Source organism: Acomys russatus, chromosome 22 (genome assembly GCF_903995435.1).
Source record: "Acomys russatus chromosome 22, mAcoRus1.1, whole genome shotgun sequence".
In the NCBI taxonomy this organism is placed as follows: Eukaryota; Metazoa; Chordata; class Mammalia; order Rodentia; family Muridae; genus Acomys; species Acomys russatus.
In genome coordinates, this window is record NC_067158.1 from 23703150 (window position 1) to 23715421 (window position 12272).

Sequence of the window (12272 nt, forward strand, 5' to 3'; positions counted from 1 at the left end):
GAATATGCTATACCCAGATCACAAGAATGAAAAAAAAAAAAAAAAAAAAAAGACCACCAGGAATCCATACCAATGCAATACTCATTTTTTTCCAACTCAGTCTAAGTCTGACAGTCACCAACACAGTGGTATCCAGAAAGAGCCTCGAACTCTGAGCTGGGGGTAAATTTATAGGTTCCTATCCCTCCCAGCGCCCCAAAGCAGAGGAGTTCCAGGCTAGCAAGCCCCTATTGGTTGAGTAACATAAAGAGGCCTAAAGTCTAAAGGTGACAGGCTACAGAAAAAGGCGCCAAGATCGCCCATGGCTTAGCTTTCTTTGTTCTCTTTGCTCATTACCTTGTCCAGAGAAGTGTCTGGTTTCTTAGTAACCCCATCTCCGGTGGGCAGAAAGGAATTTGGCCATAAAACTGAGTCTCTTATCAACTCTTTCTCTGTTGGGACCCTTCGGGTCAGTTGCTAGGCAACGCTATCTCTGGTGGGGCTCTTCTTTGTGGCTGGCCAGATTATCTCCTGTAGGCCTGTTTCTTTGCCCCGGTACCCCTGAAATTCAATGTCAGCTCTTCTGGTACCTCAAGTGGAGGCGCACATCTTTAATCTCAGCGCTTGAAAGGCAGAGGCAGGCAGATCTCTCTGAGTATTGCCTAGCCTGCGTACAGAGTTCTGGGCCAACCGGAGCCACACCCTGTATCAAACCAAAATAAAGCAACACTTGAGTAGAGGCCACAGAAAGAAGTTGGTCGCCCTGAGCTTAAGGATGAAAGAGGAAGGGGCTCCCTGGACCCCCTGAACAACAAGAGAACTGAGTTGCAGAAACAGAGGAAACTGTGGTGAGAAACCCACAAGGGCCAGAAAACAGCCTGCAGTGACCCAGCAGGAGGGTCTCAGCTCCACCCAGCAAGCATCCTTGACAAAAAGGCGCCTGAGTCTAACCAAAGCTCTAGCTCAGGGTCCCAGCTTTTGAAAGAGAGACACTTGGGAGCCAGGCCAGGTGGTACGCACCTGCCACCGCAGTGTCTGTGTTGATCGAGCGCGGCTCTGTGGTAGAGGGCCTGCCTTGCATACAAGAGGCTGGGGGATGCGTCCTGGCCACCCGACCTTTGCCTGCTTCCATTTCTTCTCTTCCTTAGAACAGGTCGCTTCTGTAAGTCAGTCTATGCCATGGTGTTCTACCTCAGCGACAGAGAGGTGACTGGTGCACGGGGGGCGGGGCATCAGTGCCCCTGTGGGTGGCACAGGTGAGATTGACAGGATCCGTCATGTTAGCTATTGACCACACACCACGTGCAAGAAAGTGGATTCCCAGGGAAGGTGGTGCCATTCACTTTGGTTTGGTTTGGTTTGGTTGTTTTGTTTTCTGACAGTGCCTGGCTAGGCAGGCCCGGCTGGCCTGCAACTCATGATCCTGCCTCTGCCTCCCTAGTGCTTGAGACTACAGACTCCTGCCATCGTGGCCAGTTTTGTCGCTGATTTTTTTTTTTTTTTTTTTTTCCCACAACTAGGAAAGCATCAAGCGGATGCTTGCTTGATTTTGAAATACTGTGATAGGGAACGCTTCCGTATGAAGGAAACAGGGAAAGGGCTGAAAGGCACGCTGACGCTCTTATCAACCCCAGAAAAGCCCTCCCAGGACCAGAGACAGCAAAGCCCTCACAAAATAAACTACCATGTCACCTTCAGCTGAGCCTGATAACAGCCTGGCCTCTACGACACAGCTGCCTGTAAAAGTCATCGTTATAATTAAGCAGTCTGGGAGAAGGGAGTTACCTTTCACTCATCCAGTTCACAGAAGCACCCATGTGCCAGGCTCTGGGAACCACTGCAGCAACAGACCCCCCCCCCCAAGACACACACTCCCACCATCAGCCCCCAGTGTAATTTTAAAATTACAAACAGAAGCTGAGCCTGTAACCCCAACACTAGGAAGTCAGACCCTGCCTCAACAAAAACAAATAAATACTACAAACAAAATAGCAAACCTGCTGCGCGGTCTCTCCAACCCAACATGCTCATACAAGGCAGAATCCGCTTTGCTGGCTACGCGCTGTGATTCTCAGCCTAGGCTGCGTTTTGGAATTATGGAGAAATGTTTTGTTGTTTTGGGTTTTTTTTGGGGGGGGTGGGGGGTCATTTGTTTTTGGGTTTTGTTTTGTTTTGTTTTGTTTTTTATCATTCTGACAGTGCCAGACTCCCACACTCAGATAGTCTGACATTTATCTGGGGCAAAACCTGAGAATCAAAAAAGAAAACATAAAAAAGGCAAATTTCTTCAGAGGTTTAAAAAAAGAAAAAGAGAAAACAAATTTTTTTATATTCCTCTGAAACACCACTAACGTGGGACCTTGGAGAGGACCACCGAAAGAATTTACACACGAATGACCACTAGGTGGCGATGTTCCCAAAGTTTTGAAAAGCAGTCAGACTAAATTCTCTTAATTCTTGGTTGGGGGCTCATGTCTCTTCCCCCTTCTCAATGCTGGCACCCTGTCTGGCTTGAACCTGTCAGTCTTGTGCGTGCTGCCACAGGCTCTATGACTTCATATGTGCATCAGTCCCGTTATGTCTAGTTTGTTCCAATGGAGTGTCGCTGTGTATAGTGACCACACTTCAGGGCAGGCTCCACGCCCAGGAGTAACTGGCCAAGACAAAAGAAACTCAATGGTATTTTTGTACACTTTTTGCTTTGTTTTGTTTTGCTTTGCTTGTTTTTTGCTTTGTTTGTGTTTGGGTTTGGTTTTTTTGTGTGGAGGGGTTGTTTTGGTTTTGGGGTGTTTTGTCTTATGGTCTTTTTGCTTGTCTGTTTTGTGGTTTTGAGGCTGAATTGTATTTGTTGGGGTTCTGTGGTTTTGTTTTGTTTGTATGTTCTAAAGAGAAAGGGGAGAGAAAAGAACATACAGGTTGATTATAAGGGAGTGTACTGGCTAGTCTTACACCAACTTGACACACAAACTGAAAGGAGGACATCTCAGTTAAGAAAATGCATTCATAAGATCTGACTGTAAGGCATTTTCTTAATTAGTGGTTGATGGGGGAGGGCCCGGTCCAATTTGGGTGGCTCCATCCCTGGGCTGGTGGTCCTGGATTCTATAAGAAAGCAGGCTGAGTGAGCCAGTAAGCAGCACCCCTCCATGGCCTCTGAATCAGCTCCTGCCTCCAGGTTCCTGACTTGCTTGAGTTCCTGTCCTGACTTCCTTTGGTGATAAACAGCAATGTGGAAATATAAGCTGAATAAACCTTGCCTCCCCAGCTTGCTTTTTAGTCATGATGTTTCATTGCAACAATAGAAACCCTAACTGAGACAAAGAGATAGAGAGAATCTATGACAAAATGGAGAGGGGAAAGACATAACATATATTGTATAAAATTTCCAATAAGAAATTCAAATTTCTTCTAGATTTAAGATTCAAGGAAAAGCCCTTTTTTGTTGTTGTTTTTGTTTTTGTTTCTTTGTTTTGCTTTGTTTGGGGGGTTGGGGGATGGGGTGTTGTTGGTGGTGGTGGTGGTGGTGGTGGTGGTGGTGGTTTTTGGTTTTTCAAGACAGGTTTCTCTGAGTAGCCTTGGCTGTCCTAGACTCACTTTGTAGACCAGGCTGGCCTCGAACTCACAGTGATCCACCTGCCTCTGCCTCCCAAGCACTGGGATTAAAGGCATGAGCCACCACCGCCTGGTGAAAAGCCCATTTTTTAAATAATGCATTGCATCAGCCAGATGGTTCAGCAGGTAAAGGTAAAGTACTTGCAACCTGAGTTTGGTTCCCAGAACCACAGAAAGGGAAGAAGAGAGAACTGACTTCATATAGTTCCCCTCTGACCTCTACACATACACATGGGTACACATCCCTGCACATACATGTGCATACATGCATGCATAAACATGTGCACTCGAGCACAAACACAAGCGCATACACTCATGTACATACAAGCACTCGTGAACACACAGATGCATGAGCACACATGCACACAAACACATGCACACTCAAGTGCAACACATGCATACACACTAGCAAACATCAATACATGCACATGTACACACAAGTTTACATTACACACACGCATCCATGAATGCACAACCTCCATGCACACATACACATGAGCACACATATGGACAGGTGTACACACACAAGAACACACAGACTTACAGGGGTGCATACACATGCATACGTGTGCTTGTACACACACACAAGTACACATGTAAGCATGCATGAATGCATACAAAAGAGCACAAACATGCAAGACAAACACACACGACATACATGTGTGCATACACATGCATACTTGTGCACACACATAAACACACACTTGAGCATCCATGTGGTAGAAACAGAATTGACTCCCTTAGATCGTCCTCTGTCCTCTGATTTCCACATGTGTAGTATGGCACATAGGTGCATACACACACACACACACACAAAATTATAATTTTTAAATTTAATAAATTAATGTATGTTTTTAAAATATTCCCCAAATTCCCTTTGTCCTAAATAAAGTAACGCAAAACTCAAAGACTCATTTCCTGGAGTTGCCAAAACATTATAAAATAAAATAGGAACGGTGTGAGCAGCAGCGAGGCTGGTGGGAAAGGAGCCCTGGGAGGAAAAGCCGGGCTCTTCCTCGGAGGACCTACCTCCTCCCGACTCTGAAGGACTCAGGGTTTGATGGGGCAGAACCACACATCTCCAGGGATCTTGTTCAACTCAGAAATCGGGGCTAAGGAAGCCCCAGTCGCACACCATGGCTGGAGTCACACGTCCAGACCGGCACCAAACATACCTGGCTTTGGCAGAACAAAAAAACACCTAGATGACAGCTAGGTAAGACCTAGGCCGTAAGAGTGGCACCGGAAGTCAGTGTTTCTATCGTAGGGGGAAATTAACGTGGAGAAGTTCTGTGGCCACCCTCTGAAGGCTCACACACCCCGAGTATCCTGGAGTTGGCCCTCCAGTTCCCAGTGTTGGAACCCCGGGGGTTGAAAGAGATGCCTGAAGTCCAAGATAGTGCCCAAAGATCCGTATTTATTTCCACAAGCCCCTGACTCACCTGTTTCGCTGACCTGAGACTCTGGCACAAAAACTGCTATTGAGGGGTCCGTGTCCACCAGCAGTGAGATTTCTAGGTTCTTAGACTTCTGCGGCCCAGTGGGTTCTCAGTCCAGCAGATGTCACCCTCCGGAGCCTCTGAGACGACTTGTCTGAAGTCACAGCAAACCTGTTTTTGCGGGTGGATAGCAGGATGGCCTGCTTGAGGCCCAGGTGGACTAAAACCATGATCCAAAGTGATGGATATCGAAGAAGGAACCAGCGGAGCCGGAAGCTCTACGGTTTACACAGACAATAATCTGGGCAGCAGGCCTTTGCGCACGTCGCCTGTCCGCCCTCTTCCTGCAAGTTACCTGTGCAGCTCCTTCACCTGCTGCACTCTCAGGCACGCAGAATGGAGTCCTTTAGAGCTTGTGCCGAGCCACGTGTGCTTTATAATCTGACCCACCTGTATGGGAGTGGGGGTGGCGGCGCACGAGTTCTGCACTATTACTCCTCCTCCTGGAGCAGGCTTACACCTCCCCCACCCCCCATAAAAAAGCTCAACTCAGGGAAGGTGGGAGCTAACGGGGGATGGGGGCAGGGCGCAGGATTTGTACCAAACACTTAACAAATGCAGGGCTCTGTTCTCATTTGCTCTTGACAACCGGCCAGCGAGTGGTATAAGATCTCCGGGTAACCGGCATGAAGCTCGCTCAGTGTGGCTGTCTTCCTTGCCCAAGTCCTGTGACAGGTGAACTGGGCGCTCTCAACAATCCTAACTACCGCTGTGTAATTTTATTTTTAATTACATGGTCATGATGTAGCCTAGGCTGGCCTTAAATGCCCCTGCCTCAGCCTTGCAGCGCTGGGATCACAGACGTGTATAGCGCACTGGTTCAATGCAAATCAAGTGCACTGCAGGGGTGTCCCGGCCAAGTCCCACACCATGCTCAGTAGGCTCCCCCTTTGAGAACAAGATGCGGGAGCTAGCTTCTCCTTGAAAGACCCCCGCTCAATTAGGTGGTCTATCAGTGGAGACCCTCCCAGAGACCAGCGAGACCAGACGATCGGCTGCAACAGCAAGAGGCTTTATTGGATACACGGGTACCCGGGGCGTCCAAGTCAACGCAGGACTGGCGCGCCCTCGAGCTGGGGAATTGGTCTTTTATAGGGTCAGGAGAGCAAAAAGCGCGCGTACAGAAGCGAGAAGCATAGTTACAGGGTTCTGATTGGGTGATTCAAATGAGGCTAGATTTATTCGGGTTCAGTCCTGGTCATGGCTGTTTTTCGGTACCAGGAAATTGGGAGGGGAGTGGGGTGGTTATCAGGGGCCTTAGGTAATACCAGGTGGCCGACCACCCACAGATATCCTGTTTTAGCAAAACATCTTGTTTTTCTCCCCTGCCCTGTCTTGCTTCACTGCCCCGTTCCCTCCCTCTTGGGGGAGGGGGGTTGAACCCTGCACTTGGTTCAGCCTTGCAAAATGGTGTTACTGCTGCTAAACTATTAATGGTGGTTTGGGGTCTTTCATTCCCCCATTTTCTTTTGTACTCGAATGGAATCTTTCATTCGATTAGGTGTTCTTCAGCCTGTTTTAATTGCTGATATTGTTGTGTGAGGACCAACGCTTGCACCACGGATATACTTGAGTTAACAGTGGTGCCGGCCTGATTTATAATCTGCCAAGTATAGTTGAAAACGCTGTGGGGGGGGGACCCCAACCCCTCCGGCATCACCCAAAGCAATATCAACAGCGGGACAATCTTATCTTTAGGGGACTTCGGGTACGATGAACTTTCCATGTTGCCGCCGGCTAAGGCTGTTGTCTGAGGGTGTCTTCAGAGGCGGTGGGGTGTGCAGCCTTCACGTGGGATGCGTGGATCCAGGCGGCGATTCCGTCCACCTTTATGGCTGTTTGGAGTGGTCAGCAGCACGATGTAGGGCCTTTCCACCGAGGTTCAAGGCTCTTAGTCTGGTGGCGGCGGATCCACAAGAATCTCCAATTTGAAGGGATGAGGCAACACAGGTTTGTCGAGCTGGTCTCTGTAGGCAGCGGCTAATGGTTTCCAGACTTCATTCTGGACCATTTGCAAAGCCTGCAGGTGTGCTTGCTGTGAGGGACTGGTGGCAAAAGAAAGCAATATCAGAATCAAGGAAATGTACAATTGGGGGCGGTGCCCGTATAGTATCTCATAGGGTGTGAGTCCATTTGGGCCGGGAGTATTCCGGGCCCGATATAATGCCAGTGGGAGGAGGGTTACCCAGTCTCTAGTGCCAGTTGCCAGCGTTAATTTAGTTAAAGTCTCCTTAATGGTCCTGTTCATTCGCTCTACCTGACCTGAACTTTGGGGTCTATAGGCACAATGAAGCTTCCAATCAACCCCCAATAGAGTGGCCACCTGCTGACTTACCTGGGAGACGAAGGCGGGCCCGTTGTCGGATCCCATGACCTGGGGCATACCGTACCTGGGGAAGATCTCTTCTAGAAACTTCTTGGTCACAACCTTGGCAGTTTCATGTTTAGTGGGGTAGGCCTCCTACCCATCCTGAAAAGGTGTTCCACAAAGACTAACGGTATTTATAATCCATACATGCCAGGTTTTATTTCTGTGAAGTCTATTTCCCAGTGAGTCCCTGGTCGGTGTCCTTTCGGCCGTGCTCCGGGGTTTGCCGTGGACTTGCTGAGGTTGACCATGGCACAGGCCCGGCAGGAGGCTGTAACATCTTGGAGTGCTTGTCTCTTACCTAGCAGGTACAGTCCGGTCTCTTCTCTTTCTAGAAGAGCTTTCATCTTTTTGGAACTTAAATGAGTCAATTTATGGAGAGAGTCAACTAAGTAAGCTGTTTCTCTACAGGGCACTGCCACTTTATTACCCACAAGCCATCGCTTGCCCGCAGGAAAAGCCCCCATTTTCTTTAACATTTCCAGGTCTTTTTCAGTATACACCCAATCTCTGTCATCCTTGGGCGACTCAGGATCTGTATGTTCAGCCAGAACTTGGATGCTAGGGCTATGGGGTTGCTGCCCCAATGCTGCTGACCGAGCGGCTTGATCAGCCATTCTATTTCCCTTTGCTTCGGGGCTATCTCCTGCCTGATGTCCAGGGCAATGTATGATGCTAAGCTGCCGTGGGAGGAACAAGGCTCGCAGGAGGGCTAGTATCTCGCCCTTGTTTTTAATTTCTTTTCCTTCTGAGGTGAGAAGGCCCCTCCGACGGTATATCTCTCCGTGAATGTGGGCTGTGGCAAAGGCATATCGGCTGTCGGTGTAGACATTTAGCTTCTTACCTTTTGCCAGCTGGAGCGCCTTTGTCAGGGCAATGAGCTCGGCTCTTTGGGCAGAGGTACCTGGTGGGAGAGCGGCAGCCCAGATGACATCCGTTATAGTGGTAACAGCAGCCCCCGCTTTCCGCTCTCCATCCAGAAGGAAGCTACTCCCATCGGTAAACCAGGTGCAGTCTGCGTCGGGAAGGGGCCGGTCCGTCAAATCCGACCTGGTTCCATGAACTTCTGCAAGAATCTGGAGACAGTCATGGCCCTCGGGGTCTCCCGGGAGGGGCAACAGGGAGGCCGGATTTAGAGTCACAATGGGCCCAAATTGAATCCGATCAGTATCTAACAACAGGGCCTGATAATGTGTCATCCGGGTGTTAGAGAGCCATCGGTCGGGAGGTTGCTTGACCACGGCCTCAACGGCATGGGGGGCAAGAATAACAATGGGTTGCCCCATAGTGAGTTTACCCGAGTCTTTGACCAAGGTGGCTATGGCCGCCACCATGCGCAGGCAGGGAGGCCATCCGGAAGCAACAGGATCCAGTCTCTTGGATAAGTACGCCACCGGCCTCCTCCAGGGCCCAAGACGCTGAGTCAGGACCCCCTTTGCATATCCCCTTTTTTCATCTACGAATAATTTAAATGGTTTAGTCAAGTCTGGCAATCCCAGAGCTGGGGCAGTCAACAGCGCCTTTTTAATTGCGTCAAAAGCCTGTTGCTGTTCTTCTGCCCACATATACAGAGTCCCTTGTTTGGTCAACGGGTATAAGGGGGCTGCCATCTCAGCGAACCCAGGGATCCATAAGCGGCAGAAGCCAGCCGTGCCCAGGAACTCCCGCAATTGTCGAGGGTTCTTTGGTGCAGGAATTTGGAGGATAGTCTGTTTTCTGGCCTCAGTCAGCCACCTCTGCCCGTCCCTAATTTGGTAGCCTAAATAGGTCACCTGTTGCTGGCAAATCTGGGCCTTTTTAGCTGAGGCCCGGTACCCCCGTTCGCCAAGGGTCTCTAACAAGGCCGCTGTGCCTTTCCGGCAACCCTGCTCTGTCTCGGAGGCCAGTAGGAGATCATCTACATATTGCAAGAGGATCAATTTGGAATGTTGCACTCTAAAGTCAGCCAAGTCTCTGTGCAATGCCTCATCAAACAGGGTGGGGCTATTCTTGAAACCCTGGGGAAGCCTGGTCCAAGTCAATTGTCCCGATATCCCTAAATCAGCATCTCTCCATTCAAAGGCAAAAATCAGCTGGCTGTTTGGGTGGAGCCGTAGGCAGAAAAAGGCATCCTTTAAATCTAGTACTGTGTACCACGTATGGGTTGGTGGTAGCCCGGTCAGTAAGTTGTAGGGATTAGGGACGGTCGGGTGTATATCCTCTACCCGTTTATTGACTTCCCGTAGGTCTTGTACTGGGTGATAATCTCCAGTGCCCGGCTTTTTAACCGGGAGTAAGGGGGTGTTCCAGGGCGACTGACAAGGCACAAGGATCCCTTGGTCTAATAGTCTCTTTATGTGGGGTCTTATTCCTTGATAAGCCTCTTATGACATGGGGTATTGCCTTATGGAGACGGGGCTAGCAGTCGCCTTGAGCGGAATCAGCAAAGGGGTCTGGCGGAGCGCCAGTCCCATTCCTCCCGTCTCGGCCCATGCCAAGGGAAATCTGGTGAGCCACTCTGTTGGCGCTGTACTTGGAACATCAGCTTCGTGAAGTCGATATTCTTCATCTAAGCTTAGGACCAGCACATGGAGGGGCTGCCCTCGGGGTCCAGTTATGCGGGTTCTGGGCCCCTCAAAATAAATTTGTGCCTTTAACTTAGTCAGAAGGTCTCTCCCCAGCAATGGGTAAGGTCAGTCAGGGACATGTAAAAAGGAGTGCGTCACCTTACCGGAGGCGAGGTGTACTTGCCGCTCCGTAGTCCAGTGATATCGCTTTCCTCCGGTGGCTCCCTGGACCCAGGCATATTTGCCTGAGAGTGGGCCCGGCTGGGAGTTCAGGACCGAATGTTGGGCCCCAGTATCCACCAGGAAGGTGACAGGCTGCCCCCCCACGGAGAGGGTTATCCTGGGTTCAGGGGGGGGCTCCTGACCCTGACTTCCCTAATCATCTCCTAAATTTAACAGGGAGATTCGGGACTCCAGCTGTCTGCTCTTAGGGTTCCTCGGGCAATCTCAAGCCCAGTGTCCTTTTTCCTTGCAGTAAGCACACTGGTCCTTGTCCAGTCGAGGCCCCCTGTGTCTGCCCTGGTCCTGTCTGTCCTGTCGCTGTCCTGTCACTACAGTGGCCAGTATCTTACTAATTTCCTGTTCCTTTTTCTGTCTCTAGCATTTTCTCTCTCTTCTGCCTCTCTCCTGCGACGCTCCTCTCTTTCTTCCGCTTCCTTCTTCTGCCTCTCCTCTCTCTCCTCTGGAGTTTCTCTCTTATTATAAATCTTTTCCGCCTCCTTCAATAAATCCTGCAAAGAACTTTCTCTCAACCCTTCCAATCTTTCCAATTTCTTTCTAATATCTGGAGCCGACTGCCAAATGAAGGACATGGCTAAATTGGTGGCCTGTGCCGGGTCTTCTGGGTCATAAGGCGTATACACCCGGAAGGCTTCTTTTAGCCTCTCTAAGAAAGCGGAGGGTGTCTCATCTGGTCTCTGAACAACTAGCTTAACCTGGGCCAAATTGGTGGGTCGCCTTGTGGCCCCATGGAGACCCGCCATGAGCAACTGGCGATAGAGTCGTAGGTGGTTCTTACCCTCCTCCGTAGCAAAGTCCCAGTCCGGCCTCTCTAAGGGAAAGGCACTGTTAATTTCATTAGGTAGTTGGGTAGGTTGGCCGTTGGCCCCAAGCACATTTTTGCGAGCCTCAAGCATCACCCGCTGTTTCTCCTCTGTAGTCAGGAGCACCTGGAGGAGTTGCTGGCAATCGTCCCAGGTTGGCTGATGTGTCACTAGAATAGACTCAATAAGAGCAGTTAATTTAGAGGGGTCTTTAGAGAACGAGGGGTTATTATTTTTCCAATTGTAGAGATCTGACGCCGAGAAAGGCCAATACTGAGGCCGCCCATCTCCCCCACGCGGAGGGGGAAGGCCTGAGTAGAGGAATCGGGGGGAGGGTCCCTCCGTCCCCTTAAACGACCGGCCACCGGGGATGGCTCGGGCGGGACGGCAGCCTCGGCGGCGGCCGCTTCCCCTGCTCCCGGGGCCTCTATTCCCCCTGGTTCTCGGTAGGGGGGAAGTTCTTCAGTTAATAAATCAAGGAGGGGCCGGTCCTCCGGTGGCAAAACTGAAACTGGCGGTCTCTTCTTCTGAGTCTGATCTCCTGTCGTGGGAGATGATCCAGAGGTCACGGGGTAAAGGCTAGACCTGGAAGGAGTTAAAGGAGGGGGCAAGGGAGGGGCAGAAGGACCGCTGGAAACAAAAGGCTTGACCCAGGGAGGAGGGTCCCTGGCTAATTCTTCCCAAGTGATGATATAAGGAACTTGATCCGGGTGACCGTGGGGTCCCGGATCCATTATTTGGACTTGACCTGCAAAATAAGAGGGAGATGAAACGAGCCGTCCCGGGGCCAGCCCACTCCGAAAGTGGGCCACTCGGACGAACAGAAAGTCTCCCATTTGCCTTTGCGTACTTCGACTGATAAATTGTGGGCAGTCGTCCTTACGTCTTTCCAGTGATCCAAAGTCAAAGTCAAGGGGGTCGTCACAGTCTGTCCCATCGTCTCAACAAACAACGATAACACGATAACACAGAGACAAATAAAAACGAAAGCAGGACACAAGAGCCGCACGGCCCGACTTCGGCGCCAAAGTGAAAGTAAGAAACCAAGCGGAGACCTTGAGGAGGGTCCGGATCCCTCGTCTCCCAAGTGGAGAACGCTCGGCTCCAAAGAGCCCCGTGTCTCCGTACAAATGGGTCCCCAAGGGACCCTTCCAAATGCCCTAGAGACGTCTCCCTAGGGCTGTGGAAGAGAAGTCCGAGCCCGTCAGCTCCTTCTAGCTTCCAC

At 50.4% G+C, this 12272-nt stretch overlaps 1 protein-coding gene across 1 annotated transcript; it reads right to left on the reverse strand.

Annotated features, from left to right (window-relative positions):
* Positions 1-6938: 6938 nt before the first annotated feature.
* On the reverse strand, positions 6939-11984 carry LOC127205542 (uncharacterized). Its single transcript, XM_051164723.1, is given in 8 exon segments — positions 6939-7014; positions 7016-7551; positions 7553-7570; positions 7572-10589; positions 10625-11355; positions 11358-11580; positions 11617-11786; positions 11789-11984. Coding segments are annotated over 8 exon segments (4968 nt in total).
* Positions 11985-12272: the final 288 nt, after the last annotated feature.